This window comes from Pleurodeles waltl, chromosome 4_1, assembly GCF_031143425.1.
Source record: "Pleurodeles waltl isolate 20211129_DDA chromosome 4_1, aPleWal1.hap1.20221129, whole genome shotgun sequence".
Taxonomy (NCBI): Eukaryota; Metazoa; Chordata; class Amphibia; order Caudata; family Salamandridae; genus Pleurodeles; species Pleurodeles waltl.
The window spans coordinates 773,818,873-773,840,592 of record NC_090442.1 but is presented as its reverse complement, the minus strand read 5'-3'; the positions used below and the strand labels follow the sequence as shown (position 1 = coordinate 773,840,592).

General features: G+C 43.1%; 1 protein-coding gene across 1 annotated transcript in view; it reads right to left on the bottom strand.

Annotated features, from left to right (window-relative positions):
- NCAPH2 (non-SMC condensin II complex subunit H2) overlaps positions 1 to 21,720 on the bottom strand; it is a 177,826-nt gene that overhangs the window by 113,734 nt on the left and 42,372 nt on the right. The window contains exon 5 of the mRNA XM_069229446.1: positions 2,931 to 3,012. Coding sequence (XP_069085547.1) covers positions 2,931 to 3,012 — 82 coding nt within the window. The remainder of the gene's footprint in view (positions 1 to 2,930; positions 3,013 to 21,720) is intronic.

Here is a 21,720-nt window from a genome sequence, read left to right as displayed (position 1 = left end):
GGACAGGGTGATGCCCACTCCCCAAATGAAGTGGCCAGCTAGGGGGTATAGTGACCTCATTGTTAAGAAGCCCATTAGCTACTAACCTTCACCCCCTCCTAAACTGAGTTTTTAGGAGACCCCATAATACCAGAACCTCAGATCTTTTCTGGACTCAAAAGGAGTGGACAAGAAGCCTTCTGAACCAAAGAACCAAGGAGCATAACTAACTTAGTGTCAACCCTGCCAGCCTGCCTGCCTGATACACCCAACCCTAGAGGAACAACTGACCCGTCATGCCGCTGCAGCCTTCAAGAAACCAGGAGAGCTGCAGGTGCTTCACAAATTGCCAAGAAGAACTCCGTTGCAGCAGAGGTGCTGCTTCCCTGCATCTGCAGGCAACCGTGCGGACAGGAGCTGCCACAATACCAATGTCGGACAGCACCACTGCACTCAGCAGCCTAGCCCGAGCTGAAGTGGCCCAGTGGTGCAGGCATTGTTCCCAGGCCCTCCAGAGACTAAACCCACCTTGTGCCTGCCCACTGTGGACTTACCGTTGGCATCTCCACCCTGTTTCTGGAGACGCCCACTCCAACCACAAGTAACTCTAGCACCGGACCCGACGCCAAATAACACCACTGCACGCAAACCCCACAGCCTGAAGAGGAGTGGACCAACGGTGTTCCCACATGCCAGAGAACCTCAAGGTTGAGCCCCCACCCGCCTGAGCTCCCCCGGAATCACTTCCCAGACCAAGCTTGCAGAAAATTTACGACAGGACCATTTCCCATTGAAGTGAATAGGACACCCAACACTGCAACAGACCTCTACACCAGGACACCCCAGTGCCACCCGAAGTAACCTGTTGGTGCTGTCTAGAACCCTGCCCCATACTTATCGTAAGTCCAGGAGATTGGTCCCCTAAGTCACTGCTAAGCACCAGTATGCAGTTTGTTTTTCCCTCACAGGATAACATTACTACTCCAAAAAATGCACTGTGTCAACTTTTAAAAATTGTAAAAATTAATAACTCGAAAATTACTCACCTGATTCCAATGATCTTGGTATCAAAATATATATAAAAGTACGTATTATTTGTATAAATTGGTGTTGGATTTCTTTATTGAGTGTGTGTCTGACTTACTGCCTGTGTGTGTGCAATACATGCTTAGCACTACCCTATGATGTGCCTAATTGCTCGCCCAACCTAGCATTTGTGCCTCTGTAATTCCTTTGGGGTTGCTGCAGCTCCGGGAAAGTCAAGAAGGCGTGAGTCGGCCTAGGGCAGGATCTGAGGAACCAGGCCTTGAATGCCAACGCTTCCTCGTCTCGTCGGCCAACGGATGAGAAGTCGAAGACCGCTTTGAGTTATTGCTCTTTTCTTATACGTAGACTCCCCCCGAGAACTTCAAGTGGGACGAGGGCGACTTTGGGCTCCGCGACAGGTCCTGGGGCCTTCCTCTTGACCAGGATCTCGAGTCGAATGCGAGGCCACCATGAGCTTTAGGGACCGCTCCCTCAAAGCTTTCAAACGTATGGCGTGGAAATTGGAGCACAACTTTGTGTTGTGCTCCGGACACCACAGGCAGACAAGGTGCGGGTCTGTCACCAACATCAGTCAACGAAAGGCTCCTCAGGGTTTGAAACCTGCCCTCCTAAATGACATATCCTATCACACCAAGAGGAAATTCTCAAAAACTGTTGACAAAACATCATGAAAATACAGTCAAAAATGACTAAGGGGTAGCTCTTCTCCAGATCACAGCTGCCTGATGCAGAAAGAAAAGAATGGACGTCAGCACACTTGGGTGCTGCCTATATGGGTACTGCGACATCACTTCCGGCATGGACGATGACAAACGCGGAGCCGATCGATGCCACCTAATGGTGTGCAGGGGTACTGCTCACGAAAAATCTTCCGGATCTAGTCTGACACCTGGGAAATTCAAAGGTAAGGAATCTGTGGCTAGAACTCTTCATCAGAAAAAAATGTACTTATAATCAGCCAAATGAAAACAAAATTCAGGAACTCACAATGAATTTGATGCAGTGCCTTTGGGACCATGGTATATACAAATGTTAAGGAATGCTTTTAACCGGAGCTTTGGTGTATCCCAAAAAACATAGAAGACTAACAGTGCATACAATCTTATTTCCAAAGCATAAAAGAAATTTGAGTGGAGACCATGGCAGGAGGGAGAATTTTTGAGGTAAAGAATATGCAGTCACAACACCAGCTGCAGTGTTCTGAGCTGGTGATGTGTGGCACTCTGGTATTCAAAAAGGAGGCCAAGAAATTCTCTTCCCTCTGGCTGCCATCCACGTCCATTTAAAATTAAGGTTCCCTGTTATCTTGTCTACATCAAGAAAATATATTTCACTGCCTGACGTTGCTTTTAAAAGAAGAAAAAAACATATCCTTTAAGTATCTTTCATCCTGTAAATCATTATCAGCAAGCTCAAATCTCTGCATATCAACGGTAGAAGGTGTTTTAAAACAAAAAGTCAGTGTTGGGATTGCCCTATAAGCATATATAGAACAGGAGCACTATATTTTTAATTGTTTGTTGCCGAGTGCTTTCCTTTATGCAATAAGTCTATTTATCATACCAAAAATCTACTGACAATAGAGTGGACATTCATCAGTTAAATATATTTGGAAATATACTGGTTAAAACCTCATATTTCCACCAACCAAAATGTACGCATGCATGACAGTAAGATAAACATGGCTAAATGAAGATGGAAATGTTCAGTAACTTAAAATGGTTCCTAAATGGGAAAATGGCAGCCCAGTGTGTGTCTATGCTGTGACAAAGCCTATTAACTGCTCTCACAAATTTAAAGAGGCCCACAAAACCGGCTAGAACCTTTATAGAAGGCCTTGCTCCAACTACTGCACTTCGTTTTGGGCCCTAAAATTCAAATATTGAATAAATGCATCTACTCACCTCTTCCTGCTCCTGTCGATTAGCAAACGTTGCATCCTGATCCTGCCCATCTACACCAATGGAGGCTGGATGCTTGTCCCGCCTGCAAAAGAAAGTAAAGTCAGAGGACTGCATACTTTGTCAAATGTAAAGGAAAAAGTGACTAATATGTCATCAGTCTGGCTACAACATGCAAGTATTCCACCAGTCTCCTTTCCCATTAACAACGAACTGGACAGTTGTCAGGGCACTCATGATCGTATAATTGAAGGTTAGTAATTATTAGAATCTTCAGTGTGGAATAACACCATAGAGAGTTCATATATTATTTATTTCTTGACATACAAAGTCCACCTTGATACAAGAAAAACGTCCTTGAATTTCAATAATGTATACAGCAAACAAAGCCAACACGTGTTTCGTCCTATGAGAATATATTCTCACAGACTTCATCAGGGCTGCAAAAAATATGTAAGAAGAAAAACCATTGCTGTAGTACATATTTAAACGTTCAGAGCAGATCCCAAACTAACTTATCGTGATATTTGTGAGAATCAAAACATGCCATATGCAAGTTAGAGTGCCAAATACTACAATAGAAACTGTTCTATTTATAACTAATGACCCATTAGAAAGTTATCCAAACTGTGGGATAATCGTTTGTTTTCAATAGTGAGAAAGTAGGATTTGAAACAAAAAGTGAAGTTTCCATGCGTAAAAAACTATCCTAACCAGAGTGTGAAATTATCCCAAGTAGAAGAATAGAAAAATAGACAGAAAAGGAGAAATCACCCCAAAGTCTAAGAGTATACGAAACTATCAAAAAAACAAAATAGATGTGAAAGACGGGGGATATCTCCAACTGTGCCCCCATGCCAGTGGAACAACCTAAGTACCAATATTGTAGCACATCTAAAACAAAACAGCATACCTTAAAATCAAGTGTGTCTTATATGAAAACTACTCATTTCCAAGCATTATCTAGTAGAATCTGCAGAAATAACCATAAAATATATTAAGTAGTGATCCAAGTGTTTTTGCAAAGTCAGAAAGTGAAACTACTATATAACTGACTAACATAATAACAGAATAAGTATAGCCCCCGGGGCAAGACTGACCTTAATTAAGTGTATATAGTCCTAAATTAAGTCATCTAATTAAGGAATCTTCTTGTATTCCCTATATGCGAGAATGCGGGGAAAAAGAGTAATTAAATTAACTGAGTATACGTATGCAATCTTAACAGATGACCATTATGTCCTAAAGTAATCTCCGTAAATTCAGCCCAACCGCAACACTCACCTATCAACCAGAAAGTCTAAATATCCAAAGGAGAACTCCGTGGTGCGAATGTATCCACGGCGTTCCCAGTATCTGAAAGTCAAATCGTTCGAAGAACGTCCGGCGCGGATGCAATTTAAAACGTCTTCCTGTCCGATGTGCGGAAATAAAAGACGGACTACGCGTCAATTAACGGGCGCCATCTTGGAAATCCCTGATACAATATTCCCAAGACCAAAACTGAACCGATCCAAAGCAATATTGGAAAAAATATCTCTATATGCATCATCAAGCCAGTCAAACCATAAACCACAGGGACAATGTTCAAAAAGGTCCAAGCCTAAGTATCAAAGCGAGGTACTGACCACCAGGAGCGAAAAAACAGCATCTAGATTCCATAAATCCCCCATAAACCAAATTGTAACAAATCTGAGAATATGTCACGAAACCGTACGTAAATGAAAAGTCTACTATGTGTAAAAAAAAAAAAGGAGAAAATTAGCAAGAGCTACTGAGAAAGTAAAAAGAGTAACATTCTGTTGAAATGCAGAAAGAGAAAACATAGAAAGAGGTATATAGTAAATACATTGAAGAAAAGCACTGAATTGTAATGTAAATTATTACTATTTCATCAGAAGATTATTAATGGTGGATTGATACAAAGTTGCGAGTAATACATCCAGTAGCAAATCAATAGTCACTATACATTCAAGAATTGTACAAACTTAAGTTCAGTAACAGTTAAACGGTTCGCACAAATCCGAAAATAGCCAACATACTAATACAATTGAGTCAATATCAAATATGAAAGCCAATTAGAAATAAGCTATTGAATAGTGCTATGTCGTCGAACATAGTCAGTTAATACAAGTTGAAGACAATTTATACAAACGGTCTAGTGTACATATGTCAGGCCAAATAGAGGTTCTATTAATCTCCCAAATAGTATTCCATTTCGAAATTTGTGTTGAGACCATCCTCTACCGCTCTGAGTTGAAGGATCCAGTAGCATTCTCTTTTTCTGAGGGCTAACTCCCTGTTACCCCCTCTCGGATCTCTGATGATGTGATCAAAACCAAAGAATTCGAAGCCACAGGTGTTATTTTGTTTAGGGCAGTGTAACATATGGTTCACTATGGGGTATCTCTCATCTTCCTGTCTCAAGGCTCTGAAATGTTCACTTGCCCTAATTCTGAGTGGTCTAATAGTGCTACCTATATAGTATAGGCCACATCTGCAAATAATCATATAGATGACAAACTTACTTTCACATGTAATATTCAAATTAATGTTGTACTGTACACCCGACGAGCTCTTGAATGAGGAGATGCCCGACCTGGTCCATCTACACATTCCACAATGTCCACACTTAAAAAAACCTTTTCCTCGGTTAGTCAGCCAGTTATCCAGGTTTAATTTGCTGCGAAAATTTGGACATAGAAAGTTCTTAAGAGTTTTACCTCTTCTGTAGGTGAAAACCGGGGTATCTGGAATCACTTTTCCAAGAATAGGATCTGATGTCAAAATATACCAATGTCTGTACATACATTTATGAAGCAAAGTGGCGGTTTTTGTGTAATTAACAATACAACGAATCATTGTGTCGCCAGGTCGGGATTTTTTAGACAATGTGTCTGACCTTTTAAGATGCATAGCCCTAGTACGGGCTATATCACCCGAGTAGAATATCCCCGAGCTTTAAATCTCTTGCTCATGTCATCTATGCATACACCAAAATCTTCCTCAAGACTACAATTACGTCTTGCCCTCACCATCTCACCATATGGTATTGAATTGATTTGATGAACCGGATGTGCATTCTTTGCATGTAAAATAGAGTTACAGGAGGTACTTTTCCTATATAACCGACTCTCTATTTTATTATTGTAAATGAAAAGTTCTACGTCCAGAAAGGGAATGCTAGTAGTACTATGTTCTGAAGTGAAATGGATATTGTACTCATTTCTGTTTAGATAGTTAATAAAGTTGTCGAGTTCTTGTAAATCACCTGTCCAGATCATCAAGCAGTCATCGATGTATCTACCCTTTCCCATTAACACAATAAATCCACAGAAACGTCTTCAAAACAAGTACGTACGTGCAAGCATAACCCTCATCATAAAAAGATTTTAAACTGTATTTAAAACTGACAAGCTAAATCTGCTGCCATCCTCTTTTGATCCAAAATTACAGGTCTATAAAACCCTTAATTCAGAGAACAGGAGGGAGAAAATGGTACTACACCAGTCCAGTGCAACACCCATGCTTGAAAAAGCAGTGTTACAATTAAGCAACATTTTCATCACCAAAACTCACATTTTGTAGACCATCTTGTTTAAATAAAGTGCAACAAAGTGAACCCTTGTAAAAGGGGTTTTACTCAGCCCCTATTAAAAACAGAAATTAAAAAAGATTTTTGACCACCAATTAACTTACATTAAAGTCACCCCTATAAAATAACTAAGGCTCACCAGAACGTCTATAAAACAGTAGCAAGGAACAAGCCAATATCCAAAATATCCTCATTGACTATGAATGAATTGGTATAAATTGCATCAAAGCGCGAACACTACAAAACTATAAAATTTACATTTTTTAAATGTGAAATTGATACCAAATATGCAACTCACAGTTGCATGAAGGTGATGTCACTAATAAAGCAGTTGGCGATATTGCAAGCAAAAAAATAAGCAACAGGGAAGATTTCCGGGAAACTCACACATAGGCATACGACATGCCATTTCAAAAGATTGTCTGAGTATTTTGGAGCCCTATAGTTTTAGTACAATAATTATACAGAATGAGATGTTATGTAGCTTCGCTTTGCCACAGAAAATGTGCATTACTGTATCAGTGAACATACCCACCAATGTGTAAGAAAATAGGACTATCAACGTAACAACGAACAGCACATCTACTTGCCTGACAATGTTTCTAATAGAGCCACATATTATATCTTACAAAAGGATATATCCAATTTTAATAATTACCCGCACCCCCTAGTTGTTTTAATTGTGCCAGAAAAATTGATGGGTGCAAGACAAACAAAGTTCACCATTACTTTTAAGGATACCAACATTGCAAGAAATTCTTTATTGTGCCATCAAATATGCCTCACTGTGCCAGATTAAAGGGTTAGTTTTATGCATGCAACAGACCTTTGCAGCTAGCACCAACATTCGATTTCCAAGTGATGAGAACAATCGTAGGTGATGCACTCCACCTTCATATGCACAATATTCAGTGAAACATGCAGTTCTGATGAGTTTATGTGGCACATAACAGAGTCTCTGCATGTTGTGGATTGATTGTGGGCAAGAGAAGCTGGGCTGAGGGTGAATGAGATTAACATTCTCCACAGCAATGCAAAAGGAAGAGTCACATTTGCATTTTTAATACATAACTAGACTGAACAGCGCACTTGATTAACAAGATCCAGACACATGTATTTCAAGGAGATCAATGATCTTTTCTATGATCCCTATTAGAATTGAAAAAAGCAAAATGAGTTAACTAGTTAAAATGTTTGGCTTTTTTTCAGAAACGGTTATTTGGCACTGTAACCTAGGTTAGCAGGTTGCTCTGGACTACCTGGATTGAGGACAATGTCAGTCAGAGCCCGCTGAATTTGATGATTGTAAAAAACTGGACTTCTTTGCAGGTGTCCACCCACTTTCTGCCCCCTTTAGAACTTCTAGATGCTGGTTTTCGACTGACAGTGGACTAAGGCCTACTAATCAGATCTCAGTGACAGTGCTCTTTTCCCTTAAAACAAGTAAAGTCTAATTGCAACCCAACTGGCATGGACTTAGGCACCCCTCTAGGCCCCCAGTAAATGGTACCCCTAGAACCTTGGGCATGGGTACTAAAGAGGGTCCCCAAGGGCTCAAGCATGTATTATGGTACTTCAAAGGACTCACACACAAAATTACCATTGCAGGCTGCGTTGCATGGTGCAACTATGTTTGAAAACTTCAGTGTGTCATGCCAAAAGCAATGCATGGGCTATATGAAAGTCACACGTACAGCAGGCCTTGAAGCCCTAAGGCAGGGTGCATGAACAGATATGCCCCTGTAATGTCTAGTGCCACTGCTAGATATTACAAGTGAGGTATGTACTGGGCACTGGTCAAAACGAGTTAACCAACTACATAATGATTTCACTGAAACCTATGGTGTTTGGTACCAAACACCTCATCTTAATAAATCCATACTGATGTCAGTATTGGATTTATTATGACATACACCCAGAGGGCACCTTACAGATGCCCTCTGAAACTCTGCTAGCCTCCTAGTGTGCTGGCTGACTGGTCTCGACCAGCCTGCCACTACACATGAGTTTCTGACACCCTGAAGGTGAGAGCCCATGCTCTGAGGTCAGAAACAATGCCTGCTCTGGCAGGAGGTGTTATCACCTCCTCCAGCAGGATGGCCAGTAAGTATGCATACCAAGGCCAGGGGCTTCAAAGTGCTGCCACCCTTGATGTGCGACCCCCAGCTTCTTCTAGACATGGGAGAGGCAACCCCCTGCCTTGAGGCTCATTTGCCACCAGGACAAGCTGGAAACTGGATAGACAGGAGGCCTGTTACATTGTCAGGCTAGTCACACCCCTAGGGTGGGCTACCTAAAGTAAACACGACAAGGAGAATTCCACCATCTTGTGTGTGGTGAAATTAGGAACTCTGGGACAGGGTTATGTCCAGTCACCACAGGAAGTGGTCATATAGGGGGTGTGGTGACCCCAAGGACAAGTAGCCCACTGGCCACTACCCTTCATTCCTCATAACACCTCTAAATTCAATATTTAGGTGGCCTCCTGCCAGCAGGAACTTAGATTCTACTGACTTAAGACGGAGGACACAGAAGGGCCACGAAAAGCAACAACTGAGGAGCAGCAAATGACTTGGCCTCAACCTTGCCAGCCTGCCTGCTGTCCTCAACAACTGTGCCAAAGTCAATTCACCAAAAATCAACTCATCCTGCAGCTGCTCTGCCTCCAAAATCCTGGGAGGCACCAGAAGCTGAAAAGCACCTTTGCAACTGGATGCCCCAGAGATAACCTTGGTGACCTGTTGGTGCTGTCTTTGACCTTACCCCTTACTTACCTTAACTCCAGAATAACAGTATTGTAAGTCGTTGCCAAGTACCAATATGCAGTGTATACTACTTTCCCCATAGGATAGCATTACTGCATTAAAGTCAATAGAAGTGTATTTGTTGTATACTTAAAAAATTACTAACTTAAAGAGTACTTAACCAATAACGAAGTTCTTGGTGTTAAAAAATATACAAAAATACGTGGCATTTGTCTGGATCTCCTTATTGAGTAGGTGTGTGTGTCATTTATTTACTGTGTGTATACAGTAAATTTCTAGCACTCCCTTTTGATAAGCCTAAGCTGCTCTACCACAAATAGAGCACTTTTTTTTTTTTTTTTTTTTAAGAAAGCCTGGTCCTCTACTAGGGGGATAACTAGACGTTCTACAATGATAAACCAAGAAAAAGGATCTTCAACATACACTAATTCAATCTACATGAGAGCTAGATGAGACCTTAATGAATTTGTCAAAAATCTCCTTGAGAAAGCATGATTATGAGAACGTAAAATGTCCTTCTCTGTACTGGCATGTCATTCATATTCATATTCATATTCATGAACCCAGACAACTGTGTGTGATAAAAGTGTGCTGCTTTGCACATTTCATTGACTGGAAAACTGCTCAAGAATAGAGCGGCAGCTTTACATGTGGTGAAAGAGGCTCTATGCCTACTTTAATGGCATCTCTTGGACATTGATGGCATGGCAATACACAGCACTTTTTAAATGGGCTAAGAGCTGCTTCGAAAAATATTAACAAACAGGCAGGGCCATGTGGTTAGGTCAATAACTAACACAGCACTGTTTAGTCTTTCACATCTGTGTGGCCTTCCCCAAATGGTACTAAAGTGCTGTTTTCCCATTTAGGCCACAAGAGCTCTCTTCAACATAGAGAAAGTACAGAGGAAGAAACCACGAAGGATGCCCAATTTACATCACAATCTGACATTGCCTACAGAAGAAAACATTCTTAGGGGAACCCAATTAACATCAATGTGAAATATATAAAGGTCAACATACAACACAGACTGTATTCCGCTTCCTCCCAGTTGATGTAATGGCGAACAGAAAAGTCACCTTTTAAGTGGGTGCTGAAGGTGAGATTTGTGTCTGGCTGCTCTGAGGTGCCCCCAATTTAGTTAGTGAATGCTATGTTCAGCTTCTATGATGGAGAAGGCTCTTCTCACTGGATGAGATTTTCACCAGTCCAAAAATATATTTAAAAAAATATATACTACAGCCCCCTTGACACCCCTTCACCCCCCAAAAAATAACCTACTGAACAGTAAAGAAAAAGGATATCTAAGAAGGGCCTCTACATGAACATTTGATCACTTACAAATGAAAAATACAAGACAGATTTTGCCAAACAGAGTTTTTTTTTTCACATTCTCTGATCAACCCACTTCTTTTTCACTAAACACAGGATTACTTCAGTTTGAAGATCTGGGTTCTTACTGTGCACATGCCTCATTTAGGATGTCTATGCATGTTAGGCGGAAGAGCAGAAACTGGCTAATTTAAAATCCTGCAGGTTTGCAAGATCCAAGCAGGCTACAGTACACTTATTGAGGATTGCACCACCTGTGGAAGAAAAGACTCAGCAAGCAGAAAGAGACCTGGAAACCAACCACTGGCAAAGCGTCCCACAGTGACGACAGCTCTCACCTTGGATAGTTTGACTTTCATAAATAATCTAAGTAGAAGAGGAAGGCAAGTCCAGGTGTAGAGGCTTGGGCATTCTTGCAGGTTGAAAGGAGCATCTTGAACCTCAAAGCATAATCTTTCTGTAAAATGGCTGGCATCCATCTGTTCCATGTTATCATCGTCATTTCCAAAGATGATCTGTAATGTTCCAACTTACCGGGATGCTCAACTGTGCAGGCAGATAAGAAGGATCATAGTTTGGTTGCACGTCCTACGGGTTTACCAAATACTCCCAAAAACTGGTATCCTCAAATGTCTTTTGGTTCATTGTCTTTGCTGTTGGAAAGGATTCCATAAAAGATGCTGAGGCTTCTGTGACTAGAGATTAAACCTACTATAGGGTGAGCCTCATCCCATGGATCTGCATTGTGCTTTGGTTAGCAGTTTCTGTCTTCTCTAGGTCTTACAATTACAGCATGTTCAGTCTGGCCTTCAATGATTGAGTCTCTTTATTAATTTGTGTGCTAAACAAGAAGACTGAGAAAGGCAGGATCTTAACTTTTTGCTGGGTGCTTGGTATAAGAGTGATGAGGCGAGGCGTGTCCAACATATCAAAGAAAGACCATGGCAACATCCACTAGTATATGGTATACCATATTGTTCACTCTACTAATAATCTGATGGGAGAAAGCCTCCTTCCTGGATCATTTTGTAAAAATCTTGCTTCTTGGGTGCAGACCCATGAACAGAATCAGGGGCCTTTTATATGGCCCCAGGAAAGGTGAATAGCTTGCAGCCTTTACATCAGTAGCTAAGTTTCCACAGGCTCCTACTCAGACAGGATCAATCAGCTTATTTTAATTGCCAGGAGACTCAGAAGAAGTGAAATATGGATACGATTCTTGCCTAAAGAAACAATTAAAGTATCAAGAAAAGAAGGTGACAAGTAGCCACTAAAGAATGGAACCTGAAAAGATCAGGCGTGTCACTGTGGAAGTTTCTCTTGTGTAGCCTAGCGTGACCCATGGTCCAAGAGGCTCCTTGAGGTATCAAAGTGGATCTAAAAGTCAGAGGTGAAGGCATAACACCTGACCATCCCCTTTTCAGTTTTAGTCCACAAAAAAAGATTACTCTGTTATGGATTCCTAAAATGTCTAGCTTAGTTCTTGAGAGAATCACTTCCCTTTTTTTCCAATCTCCTTACCAACATCTCCTGACAAATGCTCTACTCACTCACTGTGTGCCTGACATAAAGCATATACAGGTTTGTCTTTCACCGACTTGTGCCACTGCAGTTACAACACTTATCAAAAGGCTGATGTGGCACCTGGAGAGTACCTTGACAGAAAAAAGTAAAGATATGTGAAAACCCTCAATGATACTGAATGAAACAAAACTTTCTGCAACATCTAATTTTATCTAAGGCAACTTGGAGAGCCAGGCTTTCCGATTCAGAATGGAAAAGCACACTGGCTCCAACGCTGCAGTGCAGCCTGAGTCAAAAAGTCTACTGTCTTACGGCAATAGTGCCAAATTGTTCTATAATGAAAAGAAAGAATTTACAAGGCTCTCCAGGCAGTTGATGGTTTAATCTTGTTTTTAAACTAAGTGAAGTTCATAGGAAAGGAAGCAAAAGGCACCTTCAGGATATGCAGATTGAGATTGCTACGTATATTGATATATCCTATTCTGCTAGGGACATCCTGTTTGGGGTCCAGGGCAACAAGTGCTCATGTTTATTTTGTCCTTGGGACAAGTAGGCCCATCCCCTGCAGCACAAACCCTTAGGCTGCCAGTTTATAGGGAAGGGAACTGTCTGCAGTTGAGGTAATATGTGTTCTTGTGTTAATGCTGTTCGAACTTGTATTTATGGTTCATTAACGAAAAGCCTTCATTATTAGGGAGAATGCTTAGAATAAACATTTTAAGGTCACACTGCATTAATGACAGTGGTTCCAGTAAATATTTTTTAAAAGATTAAAAAAAAAAAAAGAAAAAAAACACTGTACAAACATATTTGAAAAGTTTAACAATATATAATGTTCCCAGAATGCTCTGCGATTAGACGCAAATGTTTGCAGAAGCTTGTAAGCAAAAGGGATGATTCTTTGTTTTCAAAACGAAATGGTCAGGAAAAAAATGCAAGTAGGAAAAAAACGTTTCACTACTATGAAATTTTAGCTGCTATTTCTTTTAAGCGTCATTTAGCAAAATGCCAGTATTTCCCAAAAAAATTCCTAATGGAAAACAAGTGTAACCATTTTCAACCAGATTATGGGAAGCATGAAAATAAAAAAGCACTGGCAAAGTCAACCGATTCATAATTTTTTGTGAGTCTTTTGGTTTCATCTATGAGTGTCTTGTTTTGACATGGCTTTTGTAACACTTTATTGTTGTGGGAGCTGCCAGGCCCTCACCATCCTATCAAACACTGACAAAAAGCAAAAAAAAAGTTTTTAGTCTAAAAAAGCACACACTACCACCAGTGGCATAACAAAGGCCCCGCAGCCCCCCCTCAAGGGGTCCCCCAGTTTTGTTACACCACAGACCTAATTAGGGACTCAACTCTTAAAGAAAGTCACAAAAGTGCACCCATGGTATAGGTCTTTGAATTAGTGGCTTTCATGAACTCACAGGAACTTACAGAAGTAGACCAGGAAGTTGTACTACTAGCGAATATTTGTGAACTGTATTTTAGCACGAGCATGTGTAGATTTGCTCATGTGAAAAGCTATTGAGCGTTTACAAGTTCACTTTCCCTCCAACCACTTTTCTTCCACGGTTCGGAAAACTTCTACTTCTGCCATTGTCAAAAGTAAATTAATGGGAAAAGATCAGAGAAGAGCTGGTAAAAGTACGTAAAACATGCAAATTAGTAGGTTTGCAGACTCAAAGGCATTCCAGCCCTGGAAATATTAGTTACTGCTTCCTCCAGCCCCAGTATGTAGACCTGCAGAAAGGTGGCAAAATAAGGAAATTGCTACAGTAGGGATTGAAATTGCAAGTATTCAAGCCCTACTACCCTAGTAGCCCTGTAATAATCAGAGAGGCTATTATCAGGGCTCTCACATAATGAGATTGCTGCCATAATTTGTCGGCGCACTACATGGCACCAAAGTCACAAGCAGATTTTTCAGAGGACAAGTAGATTTAAGAAGCAACTTGTCCCATGGATATGATTATTAATGATTAGAAAATTAACTATCTCAAACAGCCAACTTGGGTGTCTCAAATCTTGCATATATTTGAGAAGATATGACAACACTGAGCAATGGAAAAAGGAAAAAGCAGTGTATGCTCCCTTGTCCACCTGCTACTGCATGGCCAACTCTGAGCTTTAGAAGTGTGCCCCTTTGTGGCAGTGTACAGTCTTACCAGTGTGAAAGTAAGACTTTTTTATTTAAATGTCTCCATTGCTCACTGGTTCAAGAACCATGGCAAAGGGAATGAAAGTTCAGGGCAGCACAATGTATGGTGGCCAAGAAAGTACAAAACAAAAAATGGACCTTAGGGAAAGGCTCGAGCGAGGCTGCATTACAGAAGGCACATGGGAAGGACAGTATGGGAGGTAGCAAACGGGGGATAGGAAGGTAGGAGAAGCAGGAATACCAGGAAAGCATAGGGGTGAGTTAGTAATACTGTTGGAGTATGAGAGGAAGAATGCTTTGACTACAAGAGCAACAAAATGGGTTAGAAAGAATGGAATGGCAGGTAGGAAATAGGGAGGATCAGCCTTTCCGCTGGGAAAGAAGGAAGCAATCGAAATACCAGGGGAGCTTGGGAAGTAGAAGAGTCAATTCTTGGGGAAGAACTGGAAAAATAATCAGTTGCAGTAAAAGTGTGAACAGGTAAGTTCTAATAAAACAAAAGAATATGGAAAGAAAGGAAATATTACTAAGGGGTGTTGAAACAGGGGTTGTGGCCAAAGCAGCCAAAATGCTGGGTGCACCTTAGTGATGCTTTCTGGACCTCCTCTGCCATCCTGTCTAATCCGATGACCTGGGTCCCCTGAGCACTGTGCTGGCCCTACCCCATGTTCCCTATGGTGTCAGACCGATAAGCGGGAACTGGCTTATGCCGTGTTGGAGCCCCTGGGGCAGTGCGTTCACCACAGACCTTGCTGCGATTCCCCCTTTTAAAATAGTGCCGGGCTGAGGGAGAGCATAAGGTAGGCGTGAATACGGGGGCGAATGGCGGCCCGTGGAGGAATGGCAGAGACGACAGGTGGAGCACATTCCAGCCTGAGGGATTCTGCGAGTGACTCTTCGCACTACCTGACTGGACCCACGCGTCACTTCACGAGACCCACAACCTCTCTTCAAGATTCTTAGATCCTGGATGATCTCTTTGGTACTTCGGCTGTCAATATGCTCCCTAGTGGTATCTCAGATTAATAATTCCTCCCCGCCCCCCTCGCTTTGTTTCACATCCTGGTACATCATAGTAAGATTATGTGGTGTCTGAACACCTGGTTCTTCATGGATGACAGCCTCTGTGACCATGTGTCCAAGGCATTGCGTTCCTATTTTGAGACCAACAAGGGAACGGTTCAGAGGGCTCATACATTATGGGCGCAAACAAACCCACATTTCTTGGGGCAGGTAAAGCGTACCTCAAGCGCCCAGATGGCAACAGACACCAGCACATTATGGAGCTTGAGACCCACATAGTCCGGATGGAAACTTTTGGAAGGAATACACGCAAATGAATCACTGAACAGACAATTAGAGATTGATTGATGGGACATCTCTGCGCCATTTGGTCTTCTACGAGCCCTGCCAATGTGGGCGTGCCTCAACCCAAAGAATGGGTTAAGAATATGACTATGGTGATAAAAGTACTATGCTTCTCTATAGACTGGCCACTAGGAATGTCAGCTCCCCACTCATTCCTTGAATAGACGACACTTCGGGGTGCTTAGTCACGACCATGAAGGCAACTGCGTATTTATTTGCAGATTATTATTACAAGACACTGTATACCCATCAGCTGCGGCCTGCCCTGAGCTGGCCTAGCTGTTTTTACCTTAACTAACTCTCTTCCGTCTGACACAACTCCAACAAATGTCATTAGACTCTCCTATCACTGAAGTTGAGATCCTGGCTCCCATCCAATAATTGAAACCTGGTACGACCCCAGGTCCAGCGCAGATCTTCAATGCAGTTAAGCAGAAGCTCTGGGCAATGTCTCTTCAATATTTGTTGCTCTTCCTAGGGGTTAATATAACTTTCGTGACAGTGTCGCCCCACATATTTTTTTACTATATAAATAAGGGGGGGAAGAAACAAGGGCCGCACCCTCCAGAACCACTGTACTCCTTCCTAAATCAGAATGCCAAGCGACGAGTTACGACCTCGTATCGCCCTATGTGCCTGATTAAAACAGTGGTTAAAATCTATGTTAAATGTTTTGCGACTAGGCTGCAACTAGTCCTTCCTTGATTGCTTTTATGCCTAACCGCGACTCTAGACACTGGGTCCGCAAAGTACGTGTGGCCCTAGCTCACAGAAACGACATTGCGGAGGAGGTGGCCTTATTACTTGCGAACTTTGAAAAGGCCTTTCACACTCTGGATTGGAATTATCTTGATTTGGCCCCTGCTTTCGTACCTTGGTGGTTCTCCTATACTTGCGACCCTCAACAAAGTTCCTCATCATGTCTGTGCTTTCTTGCAAATTCCAGATGCGGTGCAGGACTCTGCAAGATTGTCCCCTTTCCCCATTCCTCTTGGCTCTGGCCATAGAACCCATAAACTTGTATAGTCTGTTGCCACATTCAGATACAGCGCTGGACATGAAGTGGGATGCTGGAGGACAGGATTGCATTATATGTGGATGATGTTCTCCTGTTTCTTGTTGTTCCCACGGTCTTTTTGAGGATGCCTTGGGACTCAGGGTAAACCAGGGAAATCACTTTAAATTCCTCTAAAGGGAGGTACTGCGATGCTCAAATGGCAGTCTGACATACCTGCTGTCTGAGCTTCAGATACTTAGGGGTCCACATAACAGTACCGGAGCTCACACATCAGCTCAACCTTACACCACCCCCTTTTTCAAGGAGTCTAGGACTAGTCTAGCTGCTTGGAACAATGTCCATCTTAACTCCCCTGTTGCTTTATAACATGCAGAACTCCCTGCTCCATATTCCCAACACTAAGTTCACCGAAGTGGTGCCTGTGGTCCGGTCCTTTCTCTGCTGGGATAGTGTCCCCTGCATGGCTCCAGCTAAATGCAGTTGCTTAGTGTACAGTGGTGGCCTGGGAGTAGTGGACATCCGCCTATATTACTGGACATTTCACCACCTGGTTATCAAAAATTGGTTGACTCGTGGTTGGAATGACCTGGCATACCAGCTTGAGCTGAGCTGCCTTGGTTTTGACAGGGTGATACATAGTCCTTATCACCAGCCGTTTCCCCTCGACACTCCGGAGGCCACCAGAAAGATATTCTTGGTGTGGAGGGCAGACAACAAATTCACCAGTTGAGTAGGGCAACTGACCCAACAAACCACTCGTTGGAGGGGGCACTGGCTAGACCACAGGGCACGGTTGGAGGACTTCCAAAACAGAGATCCGATTGGGATTTAGGTACTGGGAGACATGTGTCACAGGTCTTCCATGAACTCTTTTGAAGATCTCCAAGCTCATTTTACACTCTCTTACACCCAATTTCACAAATACCTGCAGTTGAGACATGCACTCGGACAATACTGCACTCGCTTAAAAGATTTACCCTATTTTAGCACCCTGGAGGTGTGACTGTTGATCGGTGGTCTGGGTTATCGGGATACATCATTCCCTAGTTTATAATGTCCCAGAGACATTAGACCCACTCAGGGGGAAATGGGAGGGATGAGTGGAAGGAAGTGGAGGGGGGAACTGGAGGAGGTGGAGTGGTGCGAGGTATGCATGGCTCCTCGGGCGTTGGCGATATCTGCGAGACTTGAACTAACTCAATTTCATTATCTCCATTTAACCTATGACACCTCAAAGTCTCTGGCACGTGGGCATTCCTCCTAAGATTGCACTCAATCCTCATCCCCTTGCACAGACTTTCTCCACATTGTCTGGCAATGTCCTGCATTTGCCCAGTATTAGGATCAGATAGGTAATGCTCTCCCTGCGATTCTGGCCAGACCTCTCACTTTGACCCCAAGGGTGGCCCTTCTGGATGAGTTTGCGGGTGTGAGGGGAGATAGGATACTGGTTGATCTGGCAGCACCTGTGGCCAAGACAGATTTAGCGAGTACCTGGCAATCACCACAGCCTCCTTGCTTGATAACGTGGAGATGTAGCACGGACTGGTGTGCTAAACAAGAACCGATCTATGTTACTAGGGGTTGTGCTCTGAAATTCAATAAAAATTTGGGGCCGACGGCAGGAGTACAGACTGAGTCTGGGAATCACTAGGGGAATTGTGGGTTTTTTTTAAACTGCGCGGCAGGGCCTTAACTGGGCTGCAATGCTTTCTTTTATTATGTTGCGTGTATTTGTTTATTTAAAAAAAAAAAAAAAGAGGTGTAGAAACACAAGAGCATGCAAAAAGAGCAGTAACAGCAGAGAACAAGGGCGGAAAGGAGACGCATTACCAGGATGTATGTGTGTTGGGTGCATGGGGGTGGGTAATCATTTACTCTGTTGATGAACTCATATCTTATGAACACTACAGCAGTGATGTGTACAGTACATATCTGGAATTGAGGGGGCCTTGATCACCTGGTGGATGAGTTTATGTTGTAGGGGGAAGTACTAACACATACTGCTGGTATATTAAGGGATACAAAGCCTTTTACTTTGTACCTACGATGATGTTCCAAAGACGGAGGACAATTATGGAAAAAGTAAGCTTTTACAAAATAGTTAAAAATATTATCTATTTTCTCTACTTCTAATTTGTGGTGGTCCTGTAATTTGGAAATTGTCACAGTTTTTCATTTTTTTTTTTATGGTGCTATTGTCAAGTTATTTTGGTAATTTATAGGAGAGAAAATTTATTGTAATTTGTAAGGAAATGCCTTCCTTGGCATGGTTATCCCTTAACTTTTTGCCTTTTGTTGATGCCAGTTATGACAAAGTGTGCTGGCACCCTGCTAACCAGGCCCCAGAACCAGTATTCTTTCCCTGAACTGTACCTTTGTTCCCACAATTGGCACAGCCCTGCACACAGATAAGTCCCTTGTAAATGGTACCCCTGGTACCAAGGGCCCTGTGACCAGGGAAGGTCTCTAAGGGCTGCAGCATGTATAATGCCACCCTGCGGACCCCTCACTCAGCACATGCACACTGCCTCACAGCTTGTGTGTGCTGGTGGGGAGAAAAAGACTAAGTCGACATGGTACTCCCCTCGAGTGCCATGCCCACCTCACACTGCCTGTGGCATAGGTAAGTCAACCCTCTAGCAGGTCTTACAGCCCTAAGGCACGGTGCACTATACCACAGGTGAGGGCATAGTTGCATAAGCACTATGCCCCTACAGTGTCTAAGCAAAACCTTAGACATTGTAAGTGCAGGGTAGCCATAAAGAGTATATGGTCTGGGAGTCTGTCATGCACGAACTCCACAGTTCCATAATGGCTACACTGAAATCTGGGAAGTTTGGTATCAAACTTCTCAGCACAATAAATGCACACTGATGCCAGTGTAGATTTTATTGTAAAATATACCCACAGGGCATCTTAGAGATACCCCCTGAATACCAGTCCGACTCCTAGTGCTAGGCTGACCAATTTCTGCCAGCCTGCCACAACCAGACAAGTTTCTGGCCACATGGGGCGAGTGCCTTTGTCACTCTGTGGCCAGGAACAAAGCCTGCACTGGGTGGAGGTGCTTCTCAACTCCCCCTGAAGGAACTCTAACACCTGGCGGTGAACCTCAAAGGCTCCTGCCTGTTACAGCACTTCAGGACCTCCCAGCTAGTGGAGATGCCTGCACCTCTGGACACAGCTCCCACTTCTGCCCGGAGGAGATAATGAGAAAAACAAGGAGGAGTCACCTACCAGACAGGACAGCCCCTAAGGTGCCCTGAGCTGAGGTGACCCCTGCCTTTAGAAATCCTCCATCTTGAGTTTGGAGGATTCCCCCCCATAGGAATAGGGATGTGCTGACCTGAAAGCCCAGCAGAGACGACGGAGACACCAACTGACTTGGCCTCAGCCCTACCGGCCTGTCTCCAGACTCAAAGAACCTGCACAGCGACACATCCGACGGGACCAGCGACCTCTGAGGACTCAGACGACTGCCCTGCACCTAAAGGACCAAGAAACTCCAGAGAACAGCGGCAATGTTCAGAAATTGCGGCAAAAGTTCAGAAACTGCAACAATTTTGCAACTTTAAAGCAACTTTTAAAGATACTCCTCTTCCCGCCACAAGCGTGAGTCTTCACACTCTGCACCCGAAGCCCCCGGCTCGAGTTTGGAGAAACCAACACTGCAGAGAGGACTCCCAGGCAACTCCAACAACATGGTCACGCTGAGAGGATCCCCCTTCCCCAGCGACACATGCAGAGAGGATCCAGAGGCTCCCCCTGACTGCGACTGCCTGGTAACAAAGGAACCCGACGCCTAGACCAAGCACTGCACCCGCAGCCCCCAGAGGAACCACTTACCAGTGCAGGAGTGACCAGCAGACGGGCCTCATCCTAGCCCAGTCGGTGGCTAGCCAGAGAAGCCCCCCTATGCCTTGCCTGCATAGCCTAAGTGACCCCAGGGGCCCTCCATTGCTTACAATAGCAAACCTGATGCCTACTTTGTCTACTGCACCCAGCCGCCACTGTTCCACTGAGGGTCTGTTTTGTGGGCTTGTGTGTGCCTCCCCCCCCCTCCCCCCAGTGCTCTACAAACCCCCCTGGTCTGCTCCCCAAGGACACAGGTATTTACCTGTAAGCAGACTAGGACCGGAGCACCCCTGCTTTTCATAAGCGCCTATGTGTTTTGGGCCCTCCTTTGACCTCTGCACCTGACCAGCCCTGTGTTGCTGGTGCTGTGGCTTTGAGGTTGCCTTGAACCCCCAACAGTGGGCTGTCTATGCCCAGGAGACTGACTGTGTAAGTGCTTTACTTACCTGAGAAACCTAACCAAACTAACCTCCCTCAGGAACTTTAATTTTAGCTTATTGCCATTTTAACCAAAACGGTGTGTACTACTGTTTTAAATCAAAGTTCTATACTTACCTCTGTGAAGTAAATTGCATTTTATGTACTTACCTCAAATCTGGAATTTTGTGGATCTAAAAAAAATTAAGAAAATATATTTTTCTATATAAAAACTATTGGCCTGGAGTTAAGTCTTTGAGTGTGTGTTCCTCATTAATTGCCTATGTGTGTACGACAAATGCTTAACACTACCCTCTGATAAGCCTACTGCTCGACCACACTACCACAAAATACAGCATTAGTATTATCTAATTTTGTCACTATCAACCTCTAAGGGGAACCCTTGGACTATGTGCACACTATCTCTCACTTTGAGATAGTATATACAGAGCCAACTTCCTACATAATTTTAATTTGCAAATTGCTTTTAATATTTCTAAAATTCTCCTAGGCATTGTTCCTGATGAATGGCATTTTTTTACAAGATAAAGAGAAAATTGCTGATCTTTTTTATGGCAACTGCTATTAAGCAGGTAGCTCCGAATTGGATGGACAACTGATACATAGTAGAATGCTATTTGTTTTAATCATAATCCTGGCAGCATTCACAGATGGAGGTTAGACTCTTCAAGTAAGTGTGAAATTATATGGCTTTCCATCATTGAATAGCTTTCAATATTCGTTGAAATGCTTCT